This window comes from Haemaphysalis longicornis, unplaced genomic scaffold, assembly GCF_048455015.1.
Source record: "Haemaphysalis longicornis isolate Haplotype H1 unplaced genomic scaffold, Haemaphysalis longicornis Haplotype H1 scaffold_1, whole genome shotgun sequence".
NCBI classification, from domain to species: Eukaryota; Metazoa; Arthropoda; class Arachnida; order Ixodida; family Ixodidae; genus Haemaphysalis; species Haemaphysalis longicornis.
This window is the reverse complement of record NW_027526203.1, coordinates 295,678,546-295,695,553: the sequence shown is the minus strand read 5'-3', so window position 1 is coordinate 295,695,553 and position 17,008 is coordinate 295,678,546. Positions and strand designations below refer to the sequence as shown.

Sequence of the window (17,008 nt, the reverse complement as noted above, 5' to 3'; positions counted from 1 at the left end):
GATCCGTGGCAATCCACTATACGGCGCGCCTATAGGTGTGGCTCTGGCGCGTAAAGCCCCAATTTAAACTTTTTTGACGCTGGTGCATGCTATAGGGTGACTAATTATGGACCGGCTTCACAAAGCAATTTTGATAGGCCTTACTGCGTGCTGCCTTCTTGCTAAAATTGCCTTAAATGTAAGTGAGGCCTCTGGTCGTATGGAGTTCTGAAGGCTGCATGAACAGGCTGCATTTTTTTTCTTTTCGCCTGTATTCTGGGCTGTAGGGAGGGGCGAGATTCTCGAAGGACGCGTGCCACCCGAGCGCGGGGATTCGTTTGAGCCACTGAAAAATGTACGCGCTTCTTCGCGCTGCAACCCGAGTGCTCCGCACTCACAGACACGCGTTCGTGTCCTTCATTAGGCGAAAACGCGCCTTCCAAAATCCCACCGGCTGCAGCCGTGACACTCGCCGCCCGCTTCGCCCTCCAGGCATTGGGCGTGGCGTGGGCCCATTCGGGGCTTGCCTCGCGAGCGCTACTCTTTGTCATCGATCGGCCGGCGCTGGCTTCGCGCGGGACGGCACATAAGCGCGGCTCGGACCCCTCGCGCACCGCCCGCGGCTCGATATCCCGCCAGACAGGCCGCGCACCACGTGGCCTGGCGCAGTAACGGCTCGTCCGGGACCCCGCCCGTCGACCAGCACAGTCTGTGCGCGTCGCCGACGCGAGCCCCGAGGAACCGGCCAGACGTGCACTCACGCCGCTACACGGAGCCGCCTGCGCATCTCGTCCACCGCGGAGACACGCTGGAAGCATGCAGGCAGCGCTGCGACTACCTGTGCGTTGTCGACGCCGCCGGTGCAAGAGCTGAAGACATGCCGCGGAATCGCCGTTCAGCGAGCCAATCGTCCGTATATATTGCCCCCGATTTTGAGCACGGGGATAACTCAGGTGCTGGTAACCGACGTTTGTGGTTACTTGCCTTGCAAGTATTCGCTGTTTTCCTCCTTTGAGAAGAGCCGAGCCGTTCTGCCAGATATACTTTAAATCATAAAGGCGACACGGACTGCAACAATGCCCGTGGAAGACAGTAAATTGTGACGCCGCCCCTGACCGAAAGACCCGAAAGCACCCTTTGGCTCGGCCTCGTTTACCATGCCGATCAATCTCGCAGTGAGTATACCAGTGTACTGGCGTGCACGTACCGCATACGACCGCGCGTATCTTCGAGGTCAGGTCCTTATACCTTAACGTCAGCCAACTTGAGCCTCGTGCTGAATCGGCGAAGCGTATACCCATGTTTGCTTTTCATTTAAAAAAAAAAAAATGCTTCTGCGTGTCTTACACGTTCCCCACATCGTAAATTATTACAGAAGGTTGCGACCGACGTATCGATCGATGTTCGGTGGGGGACGTATGTGATGCAAGATTTCTAGCCCAGCCCCTCCCTGCTCTTTTTATACTTTACTTCTTACTTGTGAGCTTCTTGTTGCGACGTAGAAATGTACTGGGCCAACCGCATGTCGTCAGATAGATAGCGCTAAGATCAGCCTCTTAAAATTGCTCACAGCCTGCTTCACCGCAATGCACCCGAGTGACCGCCTGTCGCTTCCAAGAGAGCAAATTCAACGAATAACAGTGCCAAACACAAGATAGAACTCAAAAAGGCGACCTGCGCGGAGACGCCACACAATGGGAAACGTCACGTTTGCGGCGTAATGCCCCAGCGAAGACCACATTTTGTCGGTCGTTTTTTAGCCTCGTCATTGTTTTCCCTCATTGTTTTCCCTCGCTCGTTTGGTCATCCCGATTCGTCACTTACGTGTGCTGTAATAAACACACGGGAATTTTACGGGTGTGCGGAAATATCCCACGCCCTTAAAAACACCCGTGCGTCTGCTTTTCCATGAATATGGCGCGCTTGAATTACTCGTCGTTGAGATCAGTGGGTCAACGTTTAGGTCAATTACGAAAAATGTGTTCCGCGCTTGGACATTAAGGCGTGCAAAATGACGTTTCTCATTGTGTGAAGCCATACCATAGGGCGTTTTTCAGAAAATCGAAGCTTCGTTATTCGTCAAATTTCCCCAGTTGATTATATATGGATTAGTCATTTAAGTGACTTGTAAGACCTGCCGAATTTTTTCATCGCTCGTATTCCCCGCAGGCCTGCTTCACCCGACAAATTTGGAATGACCAATTGTTGCGACAAACGGAACGCATTCGACGAATGACCGCATTGCGATTTGTCCCAGAAATGCGGTGCATATGTGCTTCGCACACTTCCAACACATCTTTGCACAGTTGTAATGATGCATAGCTTCATGCTCGCATTGCGTAATCATGTGTGTGTGTGTGTGTGAGGGGGGGGGGGGGGGTTCAGCCTCGTCGATGCCGGTCTCATGGTTGGGCCGTTACGGTGCGTTGTGGCGAAGTACACGAACTGTAATCTCTTATAGTGGGTATCAGCCTACTACAGTCGGCTGTAGTAGCAATGCGAATTTATCACGCCGAGCGCCTAACCTGGCGTGCACATATGCACTGCAGTAGCTAAATAAGCTTTAAAAAACACGGAGAATAAATTAATCCTCATTCTGTGGTACCGGTTATGCGGGCGTCTTTGAAAAAAAATTAATGAACGTAACTTTCTGTACAAATTTCTTTTGCAAACTTTTCCTTTTTCATAGGGGGGGGGGGGGGGGTAGTGCAGGAATGAAGTATAAAACTGTAGTAGCGATGACAGTTTGCTCGTCGATTAAATTATTTACCTGTAATTCCGTTATGCTTCTTGTCAGATAACGCTGACTCCATTTCTTCGCAGGCAGTGTCATCTCACACTGACTGCCAAAAAAAGGGGCGGCGTTACAGCAGATGTGAGCCCTCTGCTTTTGTTAAAAGCGCGTGCGCGCCTGATGTACGACGATGGGGCCGTTTTCTCTGAAATCGCATTTCTACATCTAACGGTCGGCTGGATTTTTTGCCCTTGCGTTTCCATTTCCTCAATAGGGTGTTTCATTTGAAGCTTCAGATAGAGGTATATATATATATAGTACATTTTCGTGACTTTGTTGCATGTGTAGGAAGCGAACGAGCAGCGAAGAAAAGTAACTCGGTCTAACTGATGGCGCTGACGTAACCAAAACTAACTGCAGGAAAGCCAGCTTTATACAATGGGAAGGTACATGATGATGATGAGTGCGATTACGGTGATGAAACAAGAAAAAAAAAAGCGCTTTCCGGTGGTCGGAATCGAACCTGGGTCCCTCGCGTTATGAAGCCGCGGCGGCTACCAATTGCGCCCTTCCGAGAACACGGTCGAAGGAGTTTGTATTTTAAAGCGAATTTGAACGCTTCACTTTGAACGACGACGATTTGTGTCTGTCTCTGTGTGTGTGTGTGTGGGGGGGGGGGGGGGCTCAGATTTCTCGTGAAGGATTTGTTTGCTGTCGACTTAGTTTGGACTTTGACTCACAGGCAGTTTGTACTTTGATCGTTGACGCTTTGACTTTGATTGCAGCGGCTTTGGCTTTGGCACTTCGCCTTCTGATTTTCGCGTGCAAGAGATCTTCGCGTTTCAACCATCGCCGTCGTTAGACGGAGGGCTGTTGCGCATGTCCTGAACTGTCGTGATAACCTTGATTGTACGCATGTATGCAGCATGCTCCGTGCTTTTAAAGGGGCCATGAAGACAAAATACATGTTTGGTTCATTACAAACACTACTCTGACCCGATAACAATTATACCAGTCTTATCGCATACTTCGGAAAAATAATGCATATATTAAAGAAATCGTGTGAGGCAGTGGCGACTCCGTAGCCACTTTCCGGCAACTTTTCTGTGACGTCACAGAATCTTGCTTGTGCCATTGGCGGCCGCCGACCGAAACCATTGCAGTGGGGCCTCTAGTTCCATTTGATCGCATCATTTGAATGCTATGGTGCAGTCAACACTCTGATAATTCTATTTTTAGTGCTGGCCCATATGACGCCACTCCTGCCCATAACATGTCACTGTAGCGCGAAATTTAAAAGATTTTCAATACTTCTTGCGTTGTTTTCGTTAAAAAAACGTCTTTTGTGGCTGGAATGGAGCTGAGTAAAGTACTAAAGTCTGGTTCTTTTAAATTAAACAAAGTTGTATTTTGTCTTCATGGCCCCTTTAACGTGAAAAAGAAATGGTTAGTCTGCTCAACACGTGCCGCACGTGTTGGACAAGCTGAAAAAAAAAAAAAAAAAACATCTAAAGCGATCCGCAACGTAAAGGGATCACCCATCCCCTCACGTTTGGTCACAATAACACTACTTCTAGACGAGACGTGTGTCCTTGCCTCAGACGCAAAAAATTCCACCTAAGCCTAATCATAATAACAACAACACACCCTCAACACACACCTAACACGACGCAAATGTCCTTCACAGCCTTACGTCTTGCAAGACACTGAATGGCGGACTGTTCAGCCCTGTTCACTGCCGGGCTGACCAGATGTACAGCCATTGCCAAGTCGTCTATTAGTATGCGATTGTCGACAACAACTCGTACTATTGTGAACCTTGTGGTGCATTGCTAGGCCACCACAGCCAGGACTGACCCGTCACGTCGTCGCGCGCATACGAGAGGAGACCTTCCAGGAAGACCCTCCCCGTTCCGCAATGTCGCCGCGAGCGCGTACACGGCCTCGTGATCGGTGCGAGCTTTGACCCTGCCTGCGAGCCCGAGTGCGTGCTCGTGCAGCCTGTGCGGACCCGCCTTGTGCCGCATGTCGGGGACCTTGATCCCAGGAGTAGCCCGGGCGGGAAGCCAGCGCTCCTTCTAAATGCGTCCTGTCTACGCCGCGCGCTCTCCGGGGCCCAGCCGCTGCTCGCGCTGGATGCGGCGGCAGCTGCAGACGCCCAGCTTTGCTCTTCTTGATTCAGTCCGGACAGCCGCGGTCGCCGCGCACCGTCTGCGAGAAAAGGGCACTGAACAGGACTTGCCCGCGCCGTGGTGCGCACCTTTTCCGCCGGCGAGCCAATGGGTGCGCTGCGTGGGAGCCCTTGGCCACGACCCAGTCTCAGCTCCTGTCAGAATAGGGCTCTAAACGGTGACGACATCGTCTTGATATAGTTCTTCCGTATGTGTCCGGCTCAACGTTTTCTTCCGCAAGTCAGCTTCCACGGCCACAGTGCACTCGCCGCCGGTTTCCTTGGCGTCGTCGGACGAAACTGGGCGCGAAGCCCATGCGACGAAGTCTTTGCGCATCTGCGAACTCACTTCGAGAGTATCGGAACCTCCCCTTCGAACGATTATAGCCGGTGAACACCTGAAGCGCAATTGTCGGATCTGCCGATTACCGCACTTGAGTTTCTGGAAGGTTTGTTTCGTAATGCAACCTTTCAAGCATACAAGACCTCGCACTCTCGCTCTGTGCGACATTCGAAAAAAGTGAATTTGTGCTGCTGACGGTCCGTTTATCATCCCTTCACGAGGACTGCCTCATAAGCGTCGAAAGCCGGTCCAGTCGGGACGAGGGAACATCACTTCGGCTCGATATGATACGGATGCCGCAAAGTACTTTGGTGAGTTTTGTTTACCATCCGATGTCACACTGCTGGTACAAAAAAAAAAAAAAAAAAAAAAACGGAATGTCAGCAAGGGACACTGCCGTCTTTAGATATTATTCACGAGCGCTCGCAACTCAAGCACACAATTTTATACCCTTTGGTCGTTTTTTTTTGTGCTAATCAGTGATTTTGTGCTTGCGCCTATGCCTACCGACTTACGAAAGATATCTGAGGAGCTCCTTGCATGCCCCGAACCGAAAATATTCGGGCTTGATTTTCCGAAGAAGTCACCTGGGGTGCTTTTGTTTAATTGAATTTAATATAATCGTTTCTCTGCTTCTTCTGTATACATATAGTTGGCGCATGCGCAAAATGCTCAATACTATTTGGAGGGGAAAAAAATAAAAGTGTGACACAGTTGTTCGGTTTGCGTGGAGCACCGGCCTTGCGCCCTTTCCACGAGCATTTGCCGCCGTGTCCCAGTCTTTTCTCCCCTTTGGCACCAAAGATGCGGCGGGGCTGTCTGGATGCACGCGGTGGCTGAAGCCACCGCCATGCACACTGGCTGGCTGCCACGGCGTCGGGCCATGCGTCCGAAATAGCGTTTCCTCGAGGGAATGCTCGAGCTACCCTGTGGAGCTACTTCCGGCCCGTGCGCCTTCTGCACGCCGCAAGCCTCCAAACACGCGAACGACTACGTATAAAAACGAGATAGTTTTTAAAACCGCAAAGCCTCTTTTTAACGCATTTACCGCAGCGGGCGGAGACGCCTGATTTGTTCGATTTGAGCCTCCTGCGCTTACGCACAGAAACAAAACTCAAACTGTGCTTCAATCAAAATGAACTATGGCGCGTGGCAGTGAAGTCTCAGTTGAACTAACAGCATTGGGAAAAGCTTTTTTTTTTTTTAACCTGCCACGGAAACGCAATTGCAGTAGTTGAATGAAATTGTGCATTGAAACACGTTTCGTTTCAACTAAGATTTCTCGCGATGGGGTCCCCGAATCACTGGAGCAGCATGACGCAATTTCCGCCCCGCGTTTCTACTTAAGGCCGCTTTGTTAATTGTCGGTCGGTGTGAACTATATGATTATTGGCCGCGAACTGGCGACTTTCACGCGTGCACCTTGAGCAGCAGGGGATGGAACGCTTTGCTCGAGATTCAGCTCCAATTGACGAATTTTTTTGATGCGAGCGAAGACCATAGCAGCCTTCATTTAAGGCTAGTTTTATGTCGCTTGAGTTCAACGAGCTTTTACGTTGTGTCTCACGGAGTTCGCTCAGGTGATGTTTCACTAAATAATCTGAATCGGCGTTCCTACTGTCCCTTTCCGTGATACTACCGGTTGTGCTACCCTTAATGATTTCAATAGCGCCACTGGAATCGAGCTCAGATTCCTTAATAGTATGTACACCCTCTTCTTACCTCCCCCACCCAGTTGTCGTTTTCTTCTGCGGACGTCGCAATAAAGCTCTTAGTGCTTCTTCTGTGCCTGGCGCACAGTCAGCACACTTTTTCTGCCCAAGTCCGACATGACCGGCAGACGAGGTGCAGTTAACGTTGGACAGGAATTCCATGCCTCCGCCCGACTTTTTCGGGGAGATAGAATGGCCGATAGGTATTTCAGGCTCCCCCATTGATGCAACGTAAAATACCGCTTAAAATATTGTAAAATATCGTAAAAACGGAAGAGCCGTCAATAAAGATGGCTCTGGAAGCGCTGGTAATTGTACATAGATGTACGCAGTGAAAAAGTATGTTGCTGACTATATTGCGCGGCAGTTGGGCACCTCAACCGTCGTTGGCTCAACGATAGAGATGTCACTAAGCTGGGAACATTCGGAGGTGGCAATCGCTCGCGTCAACGAAAAATGGTTTTGTTTTCAACGTTCAATTTGAATAGATTTTCTTAAAATGTTATTTACGATGTTGCGCAGCTTCAGGAAGGAAGTGGTTGTTCGAGAAATCCTTTCTGGGTGGCGTCCAGTTCTGTGCTGGGTATAAGTTGGCTTCGCAAGCGAGGCGAGCACGCGCTAACTGCACCTCTTTGTCTCGGGCATCTCCAGAGGTAGCACCGTACCCGCTGATTCCACGCCTTACCAGCGTTACCAGGAAGCCCTTGCATATGCATTCCTCTTCTTTCCGGTGCCGTGGCCATGGCGTCCCGTCGGGTCCCCCGCTCTCGGCTTTCTGTTCCTCGGCCCGCCGTTCCGGGGCCCGGCGAGCGCAAACACTGGGGTCGGCGCTCCGTTCCCCCGCTTTTGAATGGGGCCCCCCGCTGAAAGAGCCCTTGAATGGCCGTTTTCTTTTCATCTCCTTTTGTAAGGCGCGCAGAAAGAGCGCGGGGCCGGACGCCATTTGCATGAGGTGGCAGCGGGCTTCGATCTGCAGTCGTGCGCTTCCTGCTCAGTCTCAGGAGCGCGCTATTTTGAGCCAGGATTTCTCAAGTGACTGACGCCTAACCAGCACAGCAGTCGTTTCCTCTCATCGTCGCTTCTTGAGCTGGATGCTCGCTGTACGGCTTCGCTGCTGTGCGGTTTCCCTCTCGTGTAGAGATAGATCCAGTCACGAATACGGGCCCCGAGAATAGGGGACCGCCCCATTGGCCACCTTGATGGTGACCCCTTTATGGGCTCAAATAAAGTTCAACCAACCAACCAGTCACTTGCCCAAGGCGTAATACTGCGAAGGCGGCGATTTCGGTTTCATACTGCGGCTACTGGAAGGCGGTCCCTGCCTTTATCAAAACTTTCAAGCCAAGGCAAGCCTAGTGAAAAGGGTGAAAAAAAAAAAGGGGGGGGGGGAGAGGTAGACCAATGACGGCGCCCAACATACGATGCGGCTCGAAAAATGGGACCTGTGCTGTGATATTACGCGATACAAGCATGACGACGTGTTGCATTACGTGACGTCACAGAGAGGATGAAACTGTTTTAGTCATGTCACATGCTGAGGCTCGGTATTCGTCATTTTTGCTCTCTTGGAAGCAGCGATATTGGTCATTGAAATGTACTGGGGCGAAGCATACAAACGTGAGGGGCGGGGGGGGGGGGGGTATATTCGGTAGGCGTATTTTGTTTTTATGTGTCTGATAGCCAGTCACCGAATTGATTTTAATTTTGCCCGAACTGCCATCAGTATGCGTGTGCGGGTACCAAGCACTGCGCAAGCGACGAATAGGCGAGTACCGAAGTAAATCTAGAGCTTAAAAAAACTATATGGCTCTAAATTAATGCACAAATGACAAGACTGCGGTTGTCCAGGCGGTAGAAGAACAGCAGGGAAAAAAATCGTGTAGAAAGAAAATGACGTCCGAAAAACATTTTTAAGGCAACAGGAAATTAGAATGGCGCCCATGATAAAATGCTTGGAAACGAGTTCACGGCGTCGCGGTAACATAAGCCACAATACTCGGAAACGAGCTCACAAAGCAGCTACCACAAACATGCATGCCTAGATGCGGAAACGCTGACTGCCGATGGCTGAAGTCACGTTGACCGCTGGGACGAAAAGTTGGAAGTCGAAAAACTCGAGGATCTGGAACCTGGCGCGGGAATTGGAGGATGTAATTTATCCTAGTGTTTGAGGATATTGGAGGATGTAATTTGTAATTTGAGCACGGGAATTGGAGGATGTAATTTTCTCCATCCAAAGAAATAACATGTAATGGTACTATATGATATCCCTGACGGTGCGACAGTTCAAAAGCTCGTTTCGGTTTAGCACGTGTTCCTGTAAAATGTGAAAAAACATAAAAAAATAAAATGGGTAAAATTTATGCCTATGCTGTAAGCCAGGTAATTACAGTACACGCATAACTTTACTCTCGCCAGTAAACTGAAAATTAAAAGAAATCAGTGTGAACATTGCATTGCTAAGTTCGGATATGCATGCTAGGGGCTCGAAAAAAAAAACACATGAAAAAGCACAACGTCGATCGATTATTCAGAATTGATTTATTTGAAACAACGGACAGCACGCCTGATACCTTTCCTGATAATTCGGAAAATAATTTTACTGTTCCGAACTTAACAAATTGCACATATTCAACGTAACAACAACGCTTGCATACTCTTTCTGTGTTCGTACGTTCGCGCCCGGTTTATATACCGCCCCATCAGTACCAACACAACTTTGTGCTGTAGCAAATTTAGCAGCTACAGTTACGTAGCTTCATATAAAATCTTGATATTAATCGTACCAACAGGTCATACTAAGTTCTCGTCAAACGGGGTGCGCGAATTCGAAATGCGTCGTTTTGTATCCACGGACGCCTATTGTTGGTTTTTATACTATGGGTTTATAAAGACACCACGGAGATAAATGAACCTGCCAAATCCAGTGCCTTAAATAACGAAAATAACGGAGTTACGCTGGTCGACAAACTCTAGGATAATGCCGAACGAGCTGCGCGACCGGGCCGCTTTGGAGAGGCAAATCACGGAGGGAGCGGAGGCGGTGGCACGCCAGGCGCCGCCATCTTCGGCAGAAGCAGATGGCCCGCGCATGCGCACTGTACCGAATCAATACTGGCGTCTGACGCGCCTCAGCGCCGCTTCGTTTCCAAGTGTCCCGCCGTGATCGGTGTAGTTCTCAGCGTTTCGATATCGCAATCATAATTTAAGAATTTCAACCTCACCCATTGTCCTGGAGCGAAAACGACAGATAGGACTTGTCGCTAAGCGTACCTACCGAGCGGCTTTTCGACACCGGCGAGCTCATCGCCTCTTCGAAGGGATCCTCTCGGCGATGTAGGCTGCTGCTTCGAGCTGCAAGAGCGGCCGGTAACCATGGTTACTGAAGGGGAACAGCAGGTAAATTAGTTTTAAATTGTATCGCGCGTAGTAATTAAGAGACCATTCCCTCGCGCACAGAGCTATGTACACTTTCTGGTGTACGTAGCTTTGGTCGCGAGCGCTCAGCGGCTTCGCGAAGATGTAAACACGCGGGTGCTTTCCCGGTCTGTGTTGGTGCCGGCGGCGCTTTGATCGACAGAATCCGCCGCGAGCCTCGCTCTGTGGGCGTGCACCGTTTTGTTGTTATCCTGTTCGCTCTTAAAACTCCGTTCAGGTTTTGCTGCTGTTTGTGTAAAGCGTTTCAGTGACCGTGTGGAGGATGGTCAGGACCGAAGGAACCGGTCGGGACATTTATCGTGTACTCGCGTACTCGTTTTCGGTTCGCCGGTGATAGGCGTGGCGCCCGACGGCCGGCTTCTAACGGCGTTATCCAATGGTACTCCGTAAAAGCGAGCAGATTCCAGCGCGCGCGCGCGGCCTCACCTTGTACCGCGCTTGCGTCCAGGTGGATCACGGAGGCAAAAAAGGAAATAGTGGAAAGGGCAGGCGCGCAGGCAGACGTGCGCATACCGCTACACGATATTCGGTCGACAGCAGTGTGCGAAGCGAGCCATTTATTCTGCCGATGCATCCGGGGGTTAGATGTTCTGTTCCGCTCGATCAATTGTGACCTTACCCGCGCTCCCACTCCAAGCCGGTCGCATGTTCCGCGGTGTCTTTCGTTTGGCAATCGCCGCACGCGTCGCGGTTTTATTGCACCAGTCTTCTGCGGACGTTTGCGCGTACTTCTACTCGATGTGGTATATTCCTTCGTGAACATCGGGATTCGTTGGTATTCCTCCTCGCACGTACGCTCGGCTTTACGCAGCACATCGAAAAACGCGACCGAAGGAAGAGTCTGCGTCTCAGTCCTTATCCCTCGTGTTTTTCGTGGCGCCACGTAAAACCATGTCTGCAGTTTCCCAACGCGTCCAAGTCTCAGCTTTTGATTGCTCGTAGTCATTTGAGACGGGCGCACATGACATAAACGACTTTCTATCGCGCTAAGTGCTGAATATGCTGCCCTATCTGAAGATTACTTGATGCCTGATAAGCTAGCATAGTCAACACCTTTGCGTTTGACCGCATGGGAGAAACGCCATTACAGGAGGGACGAGGAAACCTTGCACATACGAACGCATGCACGCTCATACACGCGTACGTGAAGCTTTTAAAGTAAATTGGATGCTGTTAAACAGCTTGGGGACAACAATGGGTTCGAAGTACAAAGCTAGAGTGTACTAGAATACAAAAGCGATGACATCATTGTACTGGGATGCACTTTGGCACTATTGGCAAATAAACTCTATAAAGAATACATTAGTATGATTTGATAATTCATTTGTTAGGAAATTAACCTTCTGGGAAAATGCGCAGCAAATGTATTCTAATTCTATACTTTGCTTAACACGATTGCTGCAAGTTGGAGATGTAGCCGTGACAGCCGCGTCCAACTTCGTTCAATTTCTGCCGTCTGCTCCTTCCATTTAAACGTAACGCACATTCGCTGTCTAGCTTCTCTTGCACTGTTTGAGGCGCCATATATTTTTTACACAAAACCCATTATTTCTGACATAGGGGTGTCTGTCCTAACTCATCAGGAAAGGTTGTAGTTTACATTAATGAAATGTCATGTTACACTTCTGAAAAAAAAAAAAAAACTTTTCAGGGATGTCATCTGTGTTGCTAGACATCTCACTAGGTATTAGCTTTGTTGTAAAAAAGTGCAGCGGGGCATGGACAAGGCCCCATCAACGTTGCGCTATGCTTTTTCTTTTTTTTTTCTGACTATAGCTGCCATACCTTGATAAAAATCAAGGTCTAGCTTCAGACAGGTGAAAAATTTGATGTTTGGTTTGTAATATAGGTGAAGTGGGGCAGTGCAGTTCTATTTGTGTAGTTTCTATGTAACCACGTGTATGCCTTCCTCAGAAATCTCATAGGGAACCCAGCCAAACTTTACTTTAAAAGGAAAGTCTGTGAACAAAAAGAGAAAACTTATTTCATGCAAAGTTTGCACCTCAGTAAGCATAAGCACAGAAGGCCTGCAAAATTTTAACCCCTGACTTTCGAAATTCGTGGTGCCATGTATAGCGTAATCTTATGAGTGAAATTGATACATACCAAAACCTGCAGCGAAATGCTTTTTGCCCTTTCAAAAGGAAAACAAAAGCCAACATGAGGTCAAATATATATCATTTCCAATATTACCAATGTTTGCCATTTTGTGATGACAACAAAACATTAGATGAGTGTGTGCTGTGTATTGTATCTGTTTTTGCATCGCCCTTATGCATAAAGCAGCTGTGATGAAGCATTGTGAAAATTTGTCGTGAAAATGTTCAAAGTACGCATGACAAAGGCTTGTGAGGAAAAAATTGTAAATACGAAAAGGCCTCTTTTTTTTTTTTTTTTTTCCCTGCAGAAAATGTTCAGAGAATTCAATGCGTTTGGTGCCTGTCAGAACTTAGGCAAGCATTTTTTCTGGCATGAGTCAAATAGAAACCTAGTAAACATGATACGTTCAGATACCATCAACATGTGTTTTCAGTGACAGTACACAGCAGTAACAGAAAAATGTGGTGGTGGTCGTGAAGGCACAAGGGGCCGTGCTTTGAGTATTTATAAAGAGAACAATCACTCACGGTGCCATCATCATAAGTTTACGCATAAAAACGGAATGAAGGAATCAGACACTTTAAACAAGAGTTGTACAGTTAAACAAACCTGGATATTATGAAGTTGAAAAAAATTCACAATTTTTTGTTACATGGAGGTTTTCGTTGCATGCAATTTCTGAGCTAAGGCTTGCAAGAATGAAGCAGAAACGAAACCAAAATGCTAGCCATCAGTGACGGTGAACTCGCCCTTCAAGAATTCATTTCACTGTGAAAAACTGCGTGATTTGCGCCTGCTACTTTCCCAAGAGCTTAGTAAGTGACTCTGCTCCAAAGAAGCCAGGTCACTTACCCTTATTTTCACTAACAGAACTTAAGTATCACTTCTGCGCCTTGACACTTTTCCGTGCCTTAATAATGCATTTCAAGAACCGAACTTACGCTGAAAGGGCACCTTTTCGCGAACTTGATGCTCTCTTGCGCACTCAGAATTTGTGAGAGGTTTATAGATAAGATACTGTACCAGGCGGCAACGTTCTTCGTTTCTGGCGGCATAGACTGCATTTAAAATTGCGAGCTTGTCTTGGAAAGTCAAAACTTTTCGTTTTCTGTGGCAGCAAAACTCATCACTGATAAACCAGCACCACAGATACCAGTGGAGCACTCACAGCAGTGGACACCGCACTACTCACACCTGGAAACACACAGTAGTTTGCGGTTTGGGCGAAATTTGCTAAATTAGTGCATTTCTCCAACCGATTTTTCAGAAAAAGTGCAAGAAATAATGGCTGATCTGTGCAGCGAGTTCATTGCATCAAGGTTAACCATTGCAACGCCTTCGTTACATAGACGTCGCAAACACACGGGTTTCAATGGGGCTGGCAATGGGGAATCGGAAAACTTCGTTAAATCCAGGAATTCGTTGCATAGAGGTTCGTTACATCCAGGTTTAACTGTACTCCAGTTTGTTAAGCTGTAGGCACGTCACGAAAAAAATTGTTAGCATTCACTTTCCTCGATGGTTTTTTAAGTCGTCAAGTTATAGTGACTACATCACCTTATTAAACTGTTCTAGCCTCTACTAAAAGTGTCCCTACATTTACTCATTCGAGGCATACACTTTTGCTTTTGAATGCAGACAGGAGAATAAGCTTTTAACATTTGTAGCACTAAATTGTATGAAACTTGTAGTTTACAGGGTAATTTGGGCCTTGGGGAAATTTTCACCTTGACCGGACGGGATTTGTGAGATTAAAGAAGTTCATCTGTGAGAGCTTTCGACAAAGAAAGTTGGTCAGGAAGGAATTTTTTGACCAACTGGTTTATGATTTGTGACTTTAGCGGGCAGTAACAGCTGTACGCCCAGAACAACAGCCCCAATAACGTCAAGTATTATTTCAAAGCTCACTTTCAGTTATGAATTACGAAAATTTCACTAAAAGGACAAACAGAGGAAGGATGACAGAGTATGCGCATTGTCTGTCGTCCTTCCTCTGTTTGTCCTTTTAGTGCAATTTTCGTAATTCATAATGCACCAACTAGCCCAACAGCATATCTCACTTTCAGTGTTTATAAAAACCTATGCCACCTGCAGTTGTCCGCATGCCTGCTTCTTGGTAGCAGTTCCTAGACGTGAAGGCCAGAGCGCCATTATGGCCGACCCTGCCCACGTGCGAAAGTTGCCTCTTTGTTGTTGCTGAGCAGAATGGTAGAACGACGTGTGAGAGGGGCAGGCTCTCAAGGAGCGTGGAATCTCGAGTCATGCCCATTTCATGGCAACTTAAGAGAGAGGCTGCACTGCTCAAGGCTGTAGCTGGTCTCTCTCTACCTCTTGGCGCTAGGGAGCCTTGGTCATACCACATGTTCGCTGTTGGTGGTGCTGGCCAGTACGTTGGTGGCAGGGATGGAAGCAAATGAGTTGTCGGGACCAGTGCGGGGTGGGGCATTTTCGGTGCTGTACGGATGGGTTTATGTTGCGTTCTCCTCGGTGTCGGCATTTGTGAGCTATCTGCGTGGAAACTCGTTCCAACTGGAAGCTTTGCCTGCTGCTTCATCAGATATCAGCGAGGAGAACTTGTCACGGGGCCCACATTTGGTGGTGAGGTTGTGGTTTGTTGGGGCATTTGCTCAAAGGCACCAGCATAGCATCTGAAGATAAGTTTGATTGCTCAGGGCTATCAGCTCAGATATGTTCAGTAGCCTGTTGCTGAACTGGGTTAAATGTTTGATGGACAGAGATGACAGTTATCTGTTGGAGGCAACTGGCGAATCATAGCTTCCTCTGCTTCAGAATGCTAGCTATTCTCCTTTTGTATGCGGTTAACTTTGCTTTTTACATCTTCCATATTAGTATCTTGCACCTTCAAAGTAGTGCATCCATTTTTTTGGTGATTACTTATTCAGAAGTTTTAGCAAATCGAATTCATTGAACAATGCTTATGTTATCAGAGATTCAAGAAAAGTTGCTGGCCAATTTGTGTTTTGTTTATGCTTGTTTTATGCTTTTTTGTATGGCCACACTTAGTTTAATATGATCCGTCGTGATAGTATCATATGAAGCATCTGCGCTATATCTTATTTTGAATTTAATGCTGAAATTTTATTTATTTGGTGAGTCACTTGCATCAGCATAATTCGAGCTTGGCATTGTGGTAAAATAGGTCAGTCGTAGCCTGCTGAAAAATTTGTTCCTATCAAAATGAACGCAACAAAACATTTTCCAGAAGCATATGTTATGTGTGTTGCAACTTTTTTTTTGCACTTAATGTAGGGCATTATTCTTAGTGACACCAGCCATCCATTTTTCTCACAGTTTTGCACTCGTTTACACATTTAATGGCCAAGCAGTGAGCAAAAACAAAATGCAATCACTCAAATCGCTGGAAAAAGTAATGTTCTTTTAAAAAAAAGTATTTGTGACCAGGCATGTTTCAATTTACAGCTCTTCATGAGTATGGGTCAAGACTATTCAAGAACCTGAAAAATCACAGATACCTAAATGCTTGATCAGATTAGTGAAGTTTCTGAAGCCTCCCTGCGACCATTGTTAAGGTCATTGTTGCACACACAAGATTAATAGAAATACATCCTCAATAAATAATTACACTCCTCAAGTGCCTGCTTTTTTAATTTTGACTAAACCTTCAGTGCATATTTCACATATGCCTTTAATTAGTCCGGGAATCTGGAAACGGTTTAATTTCTCTGAAACTACATGTTTTTAATGTCTCTGAGACGATGGTGAATAGTTTTGGGGCCAAGTTGTGCATTTCTTGTTGATGCACAACTACCCTAAAAGTTGTAAAAGGTCAGGTCCTCAAGATGAAATTTGGTGTGATAAGGTAGCCTCCAAATGGATAAAATTGCAGCAGGTTCTGTTTGCTTTAGCTGTGCTCATATTGATACAACTGAAAGCATGCTGTACTGCACCTTTGAATACTGCATGCTAGTGGGTACAGCCTTCCTATGCACGTTTCTGCGGGAGCGAATGCAGATCGGTACACCATTTGTCTATCTCAATAATCTTCTATAGACAGTTTTAACTTCACTCCCAGCACATTTAGCTCCCAGCTTCCTTCATTTTTCTTTTGGTGTGCAGCACTAGTAATGCTTTAACAGCAGCGGCCAGCGAGTACTCGAAGAGTATGTATTGTTGTGGTGAAATTGCACCTTCTATTTAGATGAAGCCAAAAATAGAACGGCTCAAACTAGAATGTGCCAAGATTCTATATTTGCTAGGAATAAATCATCGGTGCTCATGTATGCTTTACATTGAAGAATTTGAGAAGCAAAGTTTTAGGATGTTTCAGCATGCATGCTTTGTAGGTGTATTTCTGATGCACATCCGCCTTTTTGTTGTCTCAAGGCTTCTTAGAAGAGCACATCGTTTGAATAGTTTCTTTTCTGTTTTGCGCAGACTGATGGCAACGCCAGCTTCCTGCGGGCTGCTCGTGCAGGCAACCTTGAGAAGGTGCTGGATTATCTCAAGGGCAGCATAGATATCAACACAAGCAATGCGGTAAGCTGAGCTGC

At 47.3% G+C, this 17,008-nt stretch overlaps 1 protein-coding gene across 10 annotated transcripts in view; it reads left to right on the top strand.

Moving 5' to 3' along the window:
- Positions 1–17,008, top strand: part of LOC144148417 (uncharacterized) — a 203,713-nt gene that overhangs the window by 6,526 nt on the left and 180,179 nt on the right. For all 10 annotated transcript variants that reach the window (XM_077680008.1, XM_077679998.1, XM_077680004.1 and 7 more), the window contains exon 2: positions 16,893–16,994. In XM_077680008.1, coding sequence (XP_077536134.1) covers positions 16,893–16,994 — 102 coding nt within the window. The remainder of the gene's footprint in view (positions 1–16,892; positions 16,995–17,008) is intronic.